General features: G+C 45.4%; 1 pseudogene and 2 gene segments (V, D, J or C); 2 read left to right on the top strand and 1 right to left on the bottom strand.

The window, feature by feature from the left end:
* Window positions 1–2912: 2912 nt before the first annotated feature.
* LOC124474772 lies at window positions 2913–5193 on the top strand (annotated as a pseudogene).
* A 1264-nt stretch (window positions 5194–6457) lies between these two features.
* Window positions 6458–8469, bottom strand: LOC124474890. The segment is given in 3 exon segments: window positions 6458–7022; window positions 7719–7778; window positions 8367–8469. Coding segments are annotated over 3 exon segments (483 nt in total).
* A 2417-nt stretch (window positions 8470–10886) lies between these two features.
* On the top strand, window positions 10887–13511 carry LOC124474651. The segment is given in 2 exon segments: window positions 10887–11069; window positions 11196–13511. Coding segments are annotated over 2 exon segments (426 nt in total).
* The last annotated feature ends 1540 nt before the right edge of the window (window positions 13512–15051 follow it).

The following is a 15051-nucleotide window of genomic DNA, read 5'->3' as shown; positions in this document are numbered from 1 at the left end:
ATATAAACATAGCAAACACACCTTATGCTACTAATCATTTGCCTGAATATACCAAAGCATTGGCTATTTGTTATCTATCTTTAATTCCAGAAATCCGATATTATCACAGGTACTGTGATAATAACAACAACACAAGCTCTTCTCCTGCCTGGCCCCCCAATGGTGGAACCAGCTCCCCACCTCCATCAGGGACACCGACTGTCTCCCCACCTTCAAGAAAAGGCTCAAGACGCACTTGTTCCGGGAGTACAACGGCAATTAGGAATGCTTGGCTAGACCTGTTGTTAGTTTCCTCCAGGATCACAATGACTCTTATTGAGTGATTTGTTGCTCTTGTAGGTTAGTTATAACGAAGTTAAGTCTTGTACTCGCTGTGAAATATTTTACTATTGATTGTTCTTCCACAGGTACAGTCCTGCACTTTTTTGTGGTTCATGTTGTTTTAATTTGTAAACTTGTATAACTGCATGCTCTTATGGGTCTTCCCTTTTGGCACTTGTTTAGTTTTTTCACAATGTATGCTTCATGTTTTGGCTGCTTGCAATGTTTGGGACTACCTCGTTGTTATGATCAGTGACCTATGCTCTTTTGTAAAGCTCTCTCTTGGATGTCGCTTTGGATAAAAGCGTCTGCTAAAATGCATAAATGTGAATGTACCGTGCCCAATCTATATATGTCTGTTTCACTGGCATCTTAATCACCGACTGCATCGTGCATTTGAAACAGCGGGAGGGTCCATTTATTTATGCACTCGGGAATTTGCCACCACCCTCTTCATGCCGCCCTAGGCACCCTATGTCGCCTATAGCAAGGTGTTGGGACATCAGATGCACGCCTTCCACGCTGACATGGTACATAAACATGGCATAGGCTATATTTAGGAAAAACGTTTTTCAAACAGCCGCCCCAACAGCATCCCAGCATTGATCCTTCTCTCTGTTGTCCTTGTAAAATTGGTGCTGGGGGTCATACAACTCCCTGTGCTCTTCAACTTCGAAAATTAATTTGATGTCGTCCATCTCCTTGAATTTTTTCGCTCATATTCAAAATCGACTTGGGGGTTCTCTCTCGGTAGGCTATGTCTGCACAGGTGTGTGTTGTGTGCAACGTGTGACAACTCGTTTTTCTCAAAAAGCCGCACAAAAAACCTCCCTCAGTCAGACTGCACAGTGACTGCACTGCTACAGCTGACCCCTGACCTACTGCAGGTGCTGAGGGGGAAGAGACAGTGACATGGAACACTGTCTGGCCTTTGTTACACTGAGCTGAATATATCAGTGGTGTTCATATATTATCTAACCCAGTGGTTCTCAATCCTGGTCCTCAGGACCCCCTGCCCTGCATGTTTTAGACATTTCCCTGCTCCAACACACCTGAGTCAAATAAATGCTCCTGATAACGACCCATCCATTTGAATCAGGTGTGTTTGAGGAGGGAAACGTCTAAAACATGCAGGGCAGGGGGTCCCGAGGACCAGGATTGAGAACCACTGATCTAACCCACCCTCATGTCAAAGCACTCCTGAGAACGCTTCAACATGTAAAGTTGTTTATGATGTTGTTTATGATTAGCCAATATTCATTATTTAGCTGTTATAAAACTGAGTTTATTGACACTCATTCATTCAAACTCAGTGTTGTTACACTTTTATCCGAACTCAGTGCACGACATCATCACTACTGTTATTAACCTTGTCCTCTGTGACATAGTGTCTTGTTAATCCATTTTCTTCCTGTCCTTGTGGTCTTTGCTCCTCTTGTATGTTCTGCTGTCTCTGCAGCTCCGGGACTCTTTCTTTTCTCTCCGTTCTCCTCACGACTGCCAGTCTCTGCTTCTCCTGCCACTCCTTCTTTGTCATTGCATCTGATGGTTGTTTACAAGCCTGTCGTTGTCTGTCTTCCTCCTCCCATTTCTTCTCCAACGCTTTCATTTTCTTATCCTCTCTTCTTGCCCTATCTTCAACTAAATCTAATTGTGAATGAAATGTTTTTTGGAGACAACAGTTATATGCAGCTTTTACTTTCATGTCACACAACTTGACCAACTGAGTTTAATTCACTCTTCAAATCACTCTTACTCTCTCCTTCTCCTCGTCCTCCTCCCTCTCTTCCTAATTTTCTGCTTTCTTCCTACACCTTTTTCTCAAGCTCTTTCGGTCTCATCATTTCTGTCTCTTTCCATCCCCTGGCTCCTTTTTGTCCATCTCAACTCATCACTTTTCTCTTCTCTTTGCGTCCTTTCCGCCATTTGCATTTCCTCTCTCTGTCTCTCCTCCGTTAGTCTCTCCTTCTCTGATCTGTCCCCCTCCTCTGCATGCATTGGATCATCCATGTCTTCCTCAACGAGCCACGTCTAGCAGCACTGTTCAAGTTCTCTCTGCAGGGACTGTCTGTCTGGACTGGTCCTGTTCATTTTTATGCAGTCTTTTAATGTCTCACTATATCGTTTTCTTTAAGTCTTTCATATTTTTTTTGCAGGCCTTCTTTATGTCTTGCTTCCTTGCTCTCCCATTCTATCTGCCTCTTATCCATCTCCTGTCTCTCCTGCTTGTGCTGTCTTTCTGTCCCTCCCTTATTTCAAGATCACACGGCAGTTCTCTTTCAAGTCTTTCAATTATCCTCTGTCTGAAGGTCCTCTTGTGGTCTTTCTGTCATTTATTTTCTATTTATTTTGCTACCTCTCTCTCCTTCTTTTGGCGTTCCTGTTCTTGCAGTCTTTCCATCTTTCTCACTCTGATATTCTCAACTTCCCTTTTCAGTGCTTCTTTTTCTGTTGCACCCTCCATCACGTTTGGCACTACTGTCTATATTTTCTGTCTTTCAAGGTTCCTCTTAGATCCTCTTTCTGTCTTTTATCCTATCTCTTCCTTCAGTGGTCTGGGAGTGTTTATAGTCTTGTGAATGTTGTCCTTCATGACAACAGAACCCAAAACAACCATGACTCTGATCACCATCTTCATCTGGACTCTAGCTGTCTATATAGAGGGTAAGAAAGATCTATGACATTAAATGAATTAAATCATCTCAAATAACAGATGATTAAATTCTGCAATCCTGTCATATAATTAAAATGTTTCGGTACCATCCATCCATCATCTGCCGCTTTTCCGGGGGTCGGGTCGCGGGGGCAGCAACCTAAGCAGGGAGGCCCAGACTTCCCTCTCCCCGGCCACTTCCACCAGCTCTTCCTGGGGGACCCCGAGGCGTTCCCAGGCCAGCCGAGAGACATAGTCCCTCCAGCGTGTCCTGAGTCCTGAGGCCTCTTCCCAGTGGGACGTGGCCAGAACACCTCACCAGGGAGGCGTCCAGGAGGCATCCTGATCAGATGCCCGAGCCACCTCAGCTGGCTCCTCTTGACGCGGAGGAGCAGCGGTTCTACTCTGAGCCCCTCCCGGATGACCGAGCTCCTCACCCTATCTCTAAGGGAGAGCCCGGATACCCTGCGGAGAAAACTTATTTTGTCCGCTTGTATTCGCTATCTCGTTCTTTCGGTCACTACACACAGTTCGTGACATGAGGGACCATAGGACCATGTTTCGGTACAGTAATACTATTGTCATTTCGCCCATAGCGCAGAAGACAGATCACTGTGACTCAGAACTGTGAGAGGCTGTTATAGATCAGGTATCCCTTGTCTATTCTGGTACGTCCAGAGACTTGTAGAAGACATGAAGATGTAGGAGATAACTACTGTCAGAGTTGACTACCTTAACAGTGTCTGGGTGTTCACACAGTAATACAGAGCCGTACAAAAACCTCGCTCAGACAGACTACACAGTAACTGCACTGCTACAGCTGAGACCTACTGCAGGTTCTGAGGGGGAAAAGACAGTGAACTGCAACACTGACTGGCGTTTGTTACAATGAATTACTATGAGTACACCAGTTTTGTCAAAATATTAACTAACCCACCCTGATGTCAAAAAACTGCTGAAAACACCAGCAAATTAAGTTACAAATACCATAAAATTAATTTAAAAACTAAACAATGTCTATATTGCTGTTAAAACTGCTGTTATTACTGAACAGCAGGTAACTCATACTGAATATAACATTAAAGGATTAAAGGAGGGCCAACTGTGATGTGATATAAAAATTATTTTAAGTTTCAAAAATACCACAAACGTTATCAGTCTTCATAATAGTCACAGTACTGACACTGACCACTAGAGAGTGACAGAGACTATGGTTTTAGAGAAACAGCATCAAGTCACGCATCTCTTCAACTACAGTTTCTCTGTGGGTCCAGGAAAGCCTGTCTGTACAGAGAGGACACTTTGCATAGGCAGCACATGCTTCAGTGGTCTGGGAGTGTTTATAGTCCTGTGAGTTCAACACCTCCTAACTGAGAGCTTCTCCTTCATGACAACAGAACCCACAACAACCATGACTCTGATCACCATCTTCATCTGGACTCTAGCTGTCTATATAGAGGGTAAGAGAGATCTATGAAACACAATTTAGTCAAACAGCTCAAACGACGGATGTTTAAATTATGTTCTCCTGTTAATTGAGTAAAAAAATATGCTTTTGTATGGTAATAACACTCTCTTTTCACCCATAGAGTCCAGAGGACAGATCACTGTGACTCAGACTCCTGCAGTGAAAGCTGTTCTCCCAGAACAGACGTCTCTCTGCAGTGTAAAACCAGCAGTGATGTGTATGGAGATTGTTACAATGGTCAATCATGGGGTCACCAGTTTCTAGCGTGGTACCTCCAGAAACCTGGAAAACAACCCAGTCTCCTGATCCGCACTGTTAAAACGCTGCACACTGGGACTGCATCTAGATTCAGTGGCAGTGGATCTGGGAGTGACTTCACTCTGACCATCAGTGGAGTCCAGGCTGAAGATGCAGGAGATTACTACTGTCAGAGTTGGCACATTGGTAACGTGTTCACACAGTGATACAGAGCCGTACAAAAACCTCCCTCAGTCAGGCTGCACAGTGACTACACTGCTACAGCTGAGACCTACTGCAGGTGCTGAGAGGGAAGAGAAAGTGACATGGAACACTGACTGGCCTTTGTCACACTGAGCTGAATATATCAGTGGTGTTCATTGTAATATTTGTGTAAATAACCAGGCAGGAGACGGGAGTACAGTTTGTGTTGTTTAGTCAAACCACAAAACCCCGTGAACACTACAACCCTGCAAATAGTGCGCAGGTGCATTTCCTATTAGATGTCGTAACATAACAGTGCCATAATACAATACTGCTTGGCAACAGCATAGTAACCAAGATAATATATGTCAAACAACCCACCCTCATGTTAAAGCAGTCCTGAAAATGTTTAGGCTCATGACGTTTAAATATTAAATCACTTATAGAAGTACAAAACATAATTTTTTTATATATTTGTATGAAACATGTTTTCACTGACTCTTATTCAGACTTAATATTCATCAGAGACTATATATTCATCAGGCTGGTCGATATCCCTGATACTGAATAATTACTGGACAGTCATTTAAAAGGTATAACATGTTTTAAAAATACCACAATCATCCTAGTCAGCCTTCCTAATCATCATCATCATCATCCCTATCACGATCAATTACCTTTCTACCTCTGTCATCTGTCTCACTGAAACCTAATATCTGACATACACTTCGATTCTGTCATGACGTTTTCTACATCAGATGACAGTTCCTGTCAGAACTCTAACATGAAGACTTAAGAGGAAGTCACCACTTCCATTCCTGTGTTACATTCATCTCAGACAGGAGTTAGATGACTCACAAGCCCCCCCTCCTTTCCCCCCATATTAATGAAACCAGCCCCCCTCACACCTGGCCCAGGCCGGGGTATTTTAGACTCAACTGTTCAACTGTAGATTGGAGCTGTGGGAGTGAAACTGAAATTTGCATAGTCAGGGTGGCTGGTTCTGCTACTCCCAGAATAGAGCAGCACTGTCACCAGATGCTCACCTGGCCCCAGGAGATTAAGAAAAATTAACACTTAATTATAAGATTATAAGGGCCCTACAGATTAGGGACCCTTTTTCTCACTGCAGAATTCATTAATGTATTTAATAAATTAATTCAAATGTTATTCAGACTGAATCAGATTTGGTTGAGTCTGTCCATATTGGGTGAACATCACAATCTCATGTTATCATGGTGGTAAAAGGTAAGATCTCCTGCTATATGTTGTGTCATGATGACAGATACATATAAGTGATGAATGGAAGCTGATTGAAGTTTGGTCTGGATAATATCTACATTTCGTTACAGTTGTAGTTTCATTGAAACAGCAATGGTTGATAATGTATCATTCTTTGTATTACTTTCATTATTTGACAACAATTGCGTGTTGTAATTAGATATTTTCAATGTACAATCCGATTTTTTGATGCATACTGCAATCAATCAATCAATATTTTTATGAATAAAGTCAAAATTCAGCAGTTTCAAGTTCAACAAGAACTTGAAGAAAAGAAGATCTTTATTGTCCCATAAAATAACAACTTTCCAGCAACAAAGCAAAGCCAACTAACAGAGTGAATAGTGACCAAAAGCAGAACACGTCAACTTTAGCACTGATAAAACCTCAGTCTACAAACAGTAGCGACACGTGGACTCTAGCAAAGCTCCCTGTTAGTCTGCATGTGAGCCATCAGGGGGACACAGAATGGCTGAGCACAGAACAGAGTCCCAGCAGAGGAAGCAGCCCCTCTCCACAGGGCTGTGTGAGCCTGGGGCTACTCAGAACACTGCTCTCTCTTCAGGGTGTGAGTGACCGTAGGCTGGGAGCTCTGGTGGGCCTCACAGGTCACCTCCAGCACCCTGGCCCACTCCTGGGCAGTGAGAGTCAGGGTGCTGCTCCAGCTGTACTGGCCGTCCTTCTCCAGGAGCCCCCTGCTGGCCTCCTGGCTCTTCTTGCTGCTCCCGTCCACCTTCCAGCTGAGGGTCCAGTCTGAGGGGAAGCCCTTGTTGGCCAGACACATCAGCGTGGCCGTACTCTTACTGGACAGTTCCTCACTGGAGGGGGGCAGCACCGTCAGGGTGGGGGCATGGTTGCCTGGAGACAAACACAATACGTCAGATTCCACAACTACACAGCAGTTTAAGATTGTCTTTGATGGCAGAGATGAACTTCTGCTATTTCAACCAACGACTCAAACCCCTTAATGTTGACACCTTAGGATTCATTTGAAAACATCAATACATTTTCATAGTGTTATCAAACTGATTAATTTTATTTAAAACATGAACATGAGTTAGTATATTGATATATAAAGAAACAAATGAAGGTGTTCTTTCAGGAAATGACTATGGCCATTTCAGGTATAGTATGTAAGGTATAGTATATGTAATAAATTGAGCCTGGCAAAATTAGCAAATCTACAGTGTATTTCATGAATAGACAAAATAGATATTACCATAAGTATAGATATCAAAATGAAAGGGCTTACATAACCAAAAAACACGTCAAATCGTGTTCGATGATTAGAAAATCTACCCGTGAACAAACGTCTTTAACTTGAAGCAAGAACACAAACTTTGTGACCAAGCTATTTAAAAAATTCAACAGAAAGTAGATAAATTAAGAAAAAAAATTGATCTCTAAGGTTGTAATGGTCTACCCATGCTGGTAATTGTATTTTATTTTTAGTGAATAGAAATGAACACTGAAAAAAAGAATAACCTTGACATGTCTATAAAACTCAAAAACACTCAAAAAGCTTCATCTATTTAAGTTAAGTTTTTAACTTACTTCCAACATCCAGTCTGGTACCGCCACCAAATGTGTACCACAGTGATACAAACCCTATTACTGCCCGTACAAAAACCTCCCTCCTATTGCTGCTGAATTCACAGCTTCTTTAGACTTTAATTAAGTTGTTTAAAAAGCAAGAATACTTCCAGAGGGATTCATTTTAATGGCTACTTTAGTGAATAAGGAAAAAACATTCGAACAATTTTTAATGAAAAATTCTGAAACGCGATGATTCTGAATTTTCATCATTGTTTTGTTTATCTGAGAAGTGACAGTTGATTTAAAGATATATTTTTAAGTCAAACAAAGATAAGATTCAATCTTTTTCAGATACTTACTTCCAACATCCAGTCTGGTGCCTCCACCAAAAGTCCTCCACAGTGATTGACTCTGGTTAAGTCGCCGTACAAAAACCTCTGTGTGTTGTGATGCTGCAGCTCTACCAGAGCACACAGCTGCTGTCTGCTACAACCTGGACTCACAAAACACTGCACTGTACTACAGCATACTACACAATCCTGCACTACACTCTCTTCAACAGCAGCTGAGGTTCTGTCTCCAACATCATGTGAGTTGGGTCTTTCTTGTATTCCTACTCCATGTTTCAGGACCTACTCTGGTGAACCTCTCATGTGTCGTCCTCACCAGAGTCCATGACAACAGAAGAGCCAGTCTCCAGCCTTAGACCCACTGTTAGTTTTCCTCCATATTGTCCACAGCCTAGAGAGCAGCTAGGACTGTGATCCATGTTGTATATTCCTTTATTCTACATGATGATCCCAGACTTAATAGTGGGGGTGAAGTCACAGAGGACAGACTCCACTAACAGATAATCCCAGCAGCTGTAGTCGACACAAGTGTTCACTGACTGATTTGAGGAACTTAGTCCAAGCATGAGTGAACTGGCTGCTGATAGCAGACATCACCACATGTGGAAGATGACCTCTGCTTATAGTTGTCAGAATGACAGAAATGTCAACAATGTTATAGGCAGAAGGTTATTGGCATTCTGAATGTGAGGATGCTGTTCATTGACTACAGCTCAGCATTCAACACTATCATCCCCTCCAGACTGGTCTCCAAGCTTGTGGACCTGGGACTAAGCACCTCCCTATGCAAGTGGACCTTCCACTTCCTGACGGGGACGCCACAGGTGGTAAGAATCGGTGACCGCACCTCATCCGTACTGATCACCATCACAGGCACCCCCCAGGGCTTCGTGCTCAGCTCAGCCCTCTCCCGTTCTCCTTGTTTACTCACGACTTTGCGGCAACGCACAGCTCCAACCTCCTTGTTAAGTTTGCTGACAACACAACCTTCGTGGGCCTCATTTGTGATAGTGTAGAGTCAGCCTACAGAGAGGAGGTTGATACCCTTACATCACTGTGCCAGGACACAAACCTCTTTCTCAACGTCAGCAAGACTAAGGAGATGATTGTGGACTATAGGAGGCGGCAGGAGGAAGAGCATGCACCACCTTCACATCAATGGATCCAAAGTGGAAAAGGTCATCTGCTTCAGGTTCCTCGGGGTGAACATCAGCAATGACCTCAACTGGTCTGCTCACACGGACGAGGTGGTCAAAGTAGCCCGGAAACGCCTCTTCTACTCGAGGAGACGAAGTTTGGCATGGACTCAGTCATCCTCACTAACTTTTACAGATGCACTATAGAGAGCAAACTGACTGGTTGCATCACAGTGTGGTGTGGGAGCTGCACAGACAGGGGCAACAAGGCCGTACGTTGTGTGGTTCGGTCTTCTGAGTTCATCATTGGCAGTCTTAGAGTGTTTATATGTGAGTTCAACGCTTCATGACTGAGAGCTGCATCAGAACCCACAACAATCGTGACTTTGATTATAAGCATTGTGTGGATCCTAACTCTTTTCATTCAGGGTAAGAAGTCAATGACATTCCTAAAAAACTTGTTTAAGTATACTGTACATGTGATGTCAGATGCATGTCTTTTCAAAGTCAAAACATTTTAAATGTTGTCATGTTCAACATTGTGTTTAACAAGCTCTACATTGTCTCTTTTGTACAATCCAGAGGACAGATTACTGTGGCTCAGACTCCTGCAGTGACAGTTGTTGTCCCAGGACAGACAGTCTCTCTGCAGTGTACCCCCCAGTAGAGGGCGTAGTAGGCCTGTGTAAGTCCTCTGCCCTCTTACACATGTTTCAGACTTGACTTAGTTCTATTTAAATGACACAAGTCTTCCAGCTTGATACAGTGAGCAGACAGTAGAGACTGAAAGTACATGATGGGTTAAGATGTTGATATGTGCGGCAACCCCACTGGCAAGGGGAGACTGAGGTCCCTTGGTGCCTTCAGCACCAGACACACCACCTCCACCCAGCACCCAAGCTCTCCAAGTTCAGCACCAGACACACCACCTCCAACCAGCACCCAAGCTCTCCAAGTTCAGCACCCCTTATGTTTCCTCTCCTCAGCTCATTGAGGAACAGTGAAGCTGCACCTCATTCCCTCAACAGCCTCTCAGCCTACAAAAGCAGAGACACAGCAGGACAGAGGGAGAGAGCACGACCTGAGGGAGGACAGACGGGTGACAGGTGGAGTGCGGCACCAAGGAACGAAGACTGACCTGGATTGAGGCTACAAAAGGAGCAAGAACAGAGAATGGGATTAAAAATAATTACCATACAAACTCTTACACATGATCTACTATGACCTTGTTGATACAAGCCTAACTAAAACACCTTACTATCATTGTATCAATATGATTAACAAGCTTCAAAATAACTTACTTGAAGTTCTTTAGGAGTACTGACACAGATTTTGTCATTTACTTTGAACAGCATTTGATTTGTTAAGTCTGCCTCTTTACTTACAGGATTTGTTCTGTGCTCAGCTTGTTCTCTATCCTGCTCATTTATAACATGTAGACTAACAGGAATCTTTGCTAGAATCCCTTTGTCACTGTCAACAGTGGAATCTGAAAAGCACTTATACTTGTTCAGTATTCATTTGTGGAATGTGGCATAGTGAGTGTTTGCGTTTGTGATATAATGAGTGGTTTGTGTTTGTGGTATAATGAGTGTTTGAGCCCTATATATAATTCCAATGGTCTGTGTGTTTGTGCCACCAACTTTATCACGGGCACTTTGCACCAATCTCTTGAACTACAAGAGACTGTGGGTCCAAAAAAGCCTATCTGCACAGAGAGGACACTTTGCATAGGCAGCACATGCTTCAGTGGTCTGGGAGTGTTTATAGTCCTGTGAGTTTAACACCTCATGACTGAGAGCTGTCCTTCATGACAACAGAACCCACAACAACCATGACTCTGATCACCATCTTCATCTGGACTCTAGCTGTCTACGTACAGGGTAAGAGAGATCTATGAAACACAATTTATTCAAACAGCTCAAACGACGGATGATTAAATTATGTTCTGTTAATTGAGTTAAAATAGATGCTTTTGTATGGTAATAACGTTCTCTTTTCACCTATAGAGTCCAGAGGACAGATCACTGTCACTCAGACTCCTGCAGTGAAAGCTGTTCTCCCAGAACAGACAGTCTCTCTGCAGTGTAAAACCAGCAGTGATGTGTATGGAAATTGTCACAATGGTCAATCATGGGGTCACCAGTGTCTAGCGTGGTACCTCCAGAAACCTGGAGAACAACCCAGTCTCCTGATCCACACTGTTAAAACGCTCCACACTGGGACTGCATCTAGATTCAGTGGCAGTGGATCTGGAAGTGACTTCACTCTGACCATCAGTGGAGTCCAGGCTGGAGATGCAGGAGATTACTACTGTCAGAGTTTCCACTACCCTAACAGTGTCTGGGTGTTCACACAGTGATATAGAGCCGTACAGAAACCTCCCTCAGTCAGACTGCACAGTGACTGCACTGCTACAGCTGAGACCTACTGCAGGTGCTGAGAGGGAGGAGAAAGTGACATGGAACACTGACTGGCCTTTGTCACACTGAGCTGAATATATCAGTGGTGTTCATTGTAATATTTGTGTAAATAACCAGGCAGGAGATGGGAGTACAGTTTGTGCTGTTTAGTCAAACCACAAAACCCCGTGAACACTACAACCCCGCAAATAGTGCGCAGGTGCATTTCCTATTAGATATCGTAACATAACAGTGCCGTAATACATTACTGCTTGGCAACAGCATAGTAACCAAAATAATGTATGTCAAACAACCCACCCTCATGTCAAAGCAGTCCTGAAAATGTTTAGGCTCATGACGTTTAGATATTAAATCACTTATAGAAGTACAAAACATAACTTTTATATATATTTGTATGAAACATGTCTTCACTGACTCTCTTAATCAAACTAAATGTTCATCAGAGACTATTATATAGAGGGGTGCACATAAGTGGTATGCGGGTACGCATGCGCGACAAAAATCAGGAATGCGTAATGCCACTTGTATTACTATGCGCCTTTGCGTACTTGACTGATATCATCTAACCTTACAACATGACATGTTGGTTGTCAACTATTGTCAGAGATGTCCAAAAAGCAACAGACATTCAGCAGCTTCCTTGGCGTTTCGCAATCTACAAAGAAACGCCAAAAGGAGCCACAGCCGAAAAATATATTTCTTTCGGAAGTGGCTCCAAGATGTGCAGTGGCTTGAAGCTAACGATGAGCGCACTGAAATGTGGTGCAACATTTCTGCTGCTCAAATCCATATCTACCAGACCAAACAGTTAAATTTGATAAAGGCTCAAATAATTTTAACCATCCTTTATTTGACACACATGAAAATAGTAAGGAGCACACGAATGTGGCGCAAGCCATCGCTAATAAACAAGCTAGCCAAGAAGAAATGTCCAGTCGTCCACTTGCCAGATGGCAAAAAAAGCTCTGTTTAATATTTTTCTCCTCGCCTTCCTTAAACCTAAACACGCACATCCCATGTCTTCCTATTCTGAATATATTCCTTTACTGAAGCGGCTAGGAGTAAATGTCGGAGGTGCATATGTCAAGTGTACTGTAATGTTTTAGTGTAAATGCCATGTGTATTATGTGCTGGACTTAAGTGTTGAATGTGTCTGTATTGGGGGCGTTGCTATGGCCTACAAAGGCTGCTGAAAAGCTAATTGCCAATTACCGGGCAATTGTCTAATTGCCAAATACCGGGCAATTAGCTTGATGGGAAGGGAGTGGTGTAGTGTGTGGGGATAGGTCCGTTCCCTGTATAAGAGAGGACAGTGGATGAACGGGGGGCAGGAGATTGACACGACGGATGGGAGCGCTAGCAATTTGACAGCTCTGGCGACAAGGGATTGAGAAGGGACCCTGGAGAGGCTCCGGACGTGGTGCCTGGTCTGGCGTCGAGGCTGACGGTCAATCTGCTCTACGTTCGCCTTGCGAAGGGAAGTCCATTACTCCACCTCACTGTGCTTCTGTCCCACTAGCTCGGTCTGTTGAAGGGTGTGAGGTTGCCTAAGTGGTCTGTCCTGCACTTCCGTTCTCTGCAGCTTGGGGGAGTCCTCGAGGTGGGCGGAGCGGCGCGTCACCAGGGCCATTACGGAGGCTTTCGCAACGGAAAGCGGTGCGCAGATCAGGGTCAGCGCTGGAGCGGGCGAAGGCGTGTGTCGGCCGTACTGGACAGTGACAGCACGCTTCACCGGCGGTATCCAGCACAAGGCTGCTGCATAAACTGCCTGTTTCATTGTTTTTAATACTGGTCGGTGGGGGACCGACCGACCAATACCAATTTATAATTGTCAGTACTGCAGGCCTCCCTGGGAAAGTCTATTCAGGGGTCCTGGAGAGGAGGGTCCGTCGGATTGTCGAACCTCGGATTCAGGAGGAGCAATGTGGTTTTTGTCCTGGCCGTGGAACAGTGGACCAGCTTTATACCCTCCGCGGAGTCCTGGAGGGTACATGGGAGTTCGCCCAACCAGTCTACACATGTTTTGTGGATTTGGAAAAGGCGTTCGACCGTGTCCCTCGGGGACTCATGTGGGGGGTTCTCCGAGAGTACGGGGTACCGGATTCCCTGATCGGGGCTGTCCGGTCCCTGTTTGCCGGTGCCAGAGTTTGGTCCGCATTGCCGGTAGTAAGTCGAACTTGTTTCCGGTGAGGGTTGGACTCCGCCAGGGCTGCCCTATATCACCGATTCTGTTCATTACCTATATGGACAGAATTTCTAGGCGCAGCCAGGGTGTTGAGGGGGTCCGGTTTGGTGACCTCAGGATCGGGTCGCTGCTTTTTGCGGATGATGTGGTCCTGTTGGCTTCATCGGGCCGTGACCTTCAGCTCTCACTGGAGCGGTTCGCAACCGAATGTGAAGCGGCTGGGATGCGAATCAGCACCTCCAAATCTGAGGCCATGGTAATCGACCGGAAAAGGGTGGAGTGCCATCTCCGGGTCGGGGAGGAGATCCTGAACCAAGCGGAGGAGTTCAAGTATCTCGAGGTCTTGTTCACGAGTGAGGGAAGAATGGAGCGCGAGGTCGACAGGCGGATCGGTGCGGCGTCCGCAGTGATGCGGGCTCTGCATCGGTCCGTCGTGTTGAAGGAGCTGAGTCGAAAGGCGAAGCTCTCTATTTACCAGTCGATCTACGTTCCTACCCTCACCTATGGTCACGAACTATGGGTAGTGACCGAAAGAACGAGATCGCGAATACAAGTGGCCGAAATTAGCTTTCTCTGCAGGGTGTCCGGGCTCTCCCTTAGAGATAGGGTGAGAAGCTCGGTCATCTGGGAGGGGCTCAGAGTTGAACCGCTGCTCCTCTGCGTCGAGAGGAGCCAGCTGAGGTGGCTCGGGCATCTGATTAGGATGCCTCCTGGACGCCTCCCTGGTGAGGTGTTCCGGGCACGTCTCACTGGGAAGAGGCCCCGGGGAAGACCCAGGACACGCTGGAGGGACTATGTCTCTCGGCTGGCCTGGGAACGCCTCGGGGTCCCCCAGGAAGAGCTGGTGGAAGTGGCCGGGGGGAGGGAAGTCTGGGCCTCCCTGCTTAGGTCGCTGCCCCCGCGACCCGATCCCCGGACAAGCGGCAGATGACGGACGGACGGAGTACTGCAGGCTGTTGGAGAGGACAAGGGACTGTTAGGCGTGGCAGCAGGGCCCTCCATGGTCAGCTATTGCCCAGCCCAAGACTACTCCCCTCTTGGTAGTGACTTTGCTGTGATTTTGTGGTGACTTTGCTGTGACTTTGCTGTGCTCTGCTGTGGCTTTGTTGTGGGTCCTTAAGTACCTTGCTGTGGGGTGAAATTGTTCTGTGGGGGGGCTCGCGGGTCAAAGCATAGCTGGCCAGTAAGGGGGGGTCTATGTCCAGCACCTAGTGGGGTCCCAAATACAACTCTTCTGTGCCACAGTCCTGCCTTGTG

The sequence above is a fragment of the Hypomesus transpacificus genome, chromosome 12 (genome assembly GCF_021917145.1).
Source record: "Hypomesus transpacificus isolate Combined female chromosome 12, fHypTra1, whole genome shotgun sequence".
NCBI classification, from domain to species: Eukaryota; Metazoa; Chordata; class Actinopteri; order Osmeriformes; family Osmeridae; genus Hypomesus; species Hypomesus transpacificus.
This window is presented reverse-complemented; position numbering and strand designations above follow the sequence as displayed.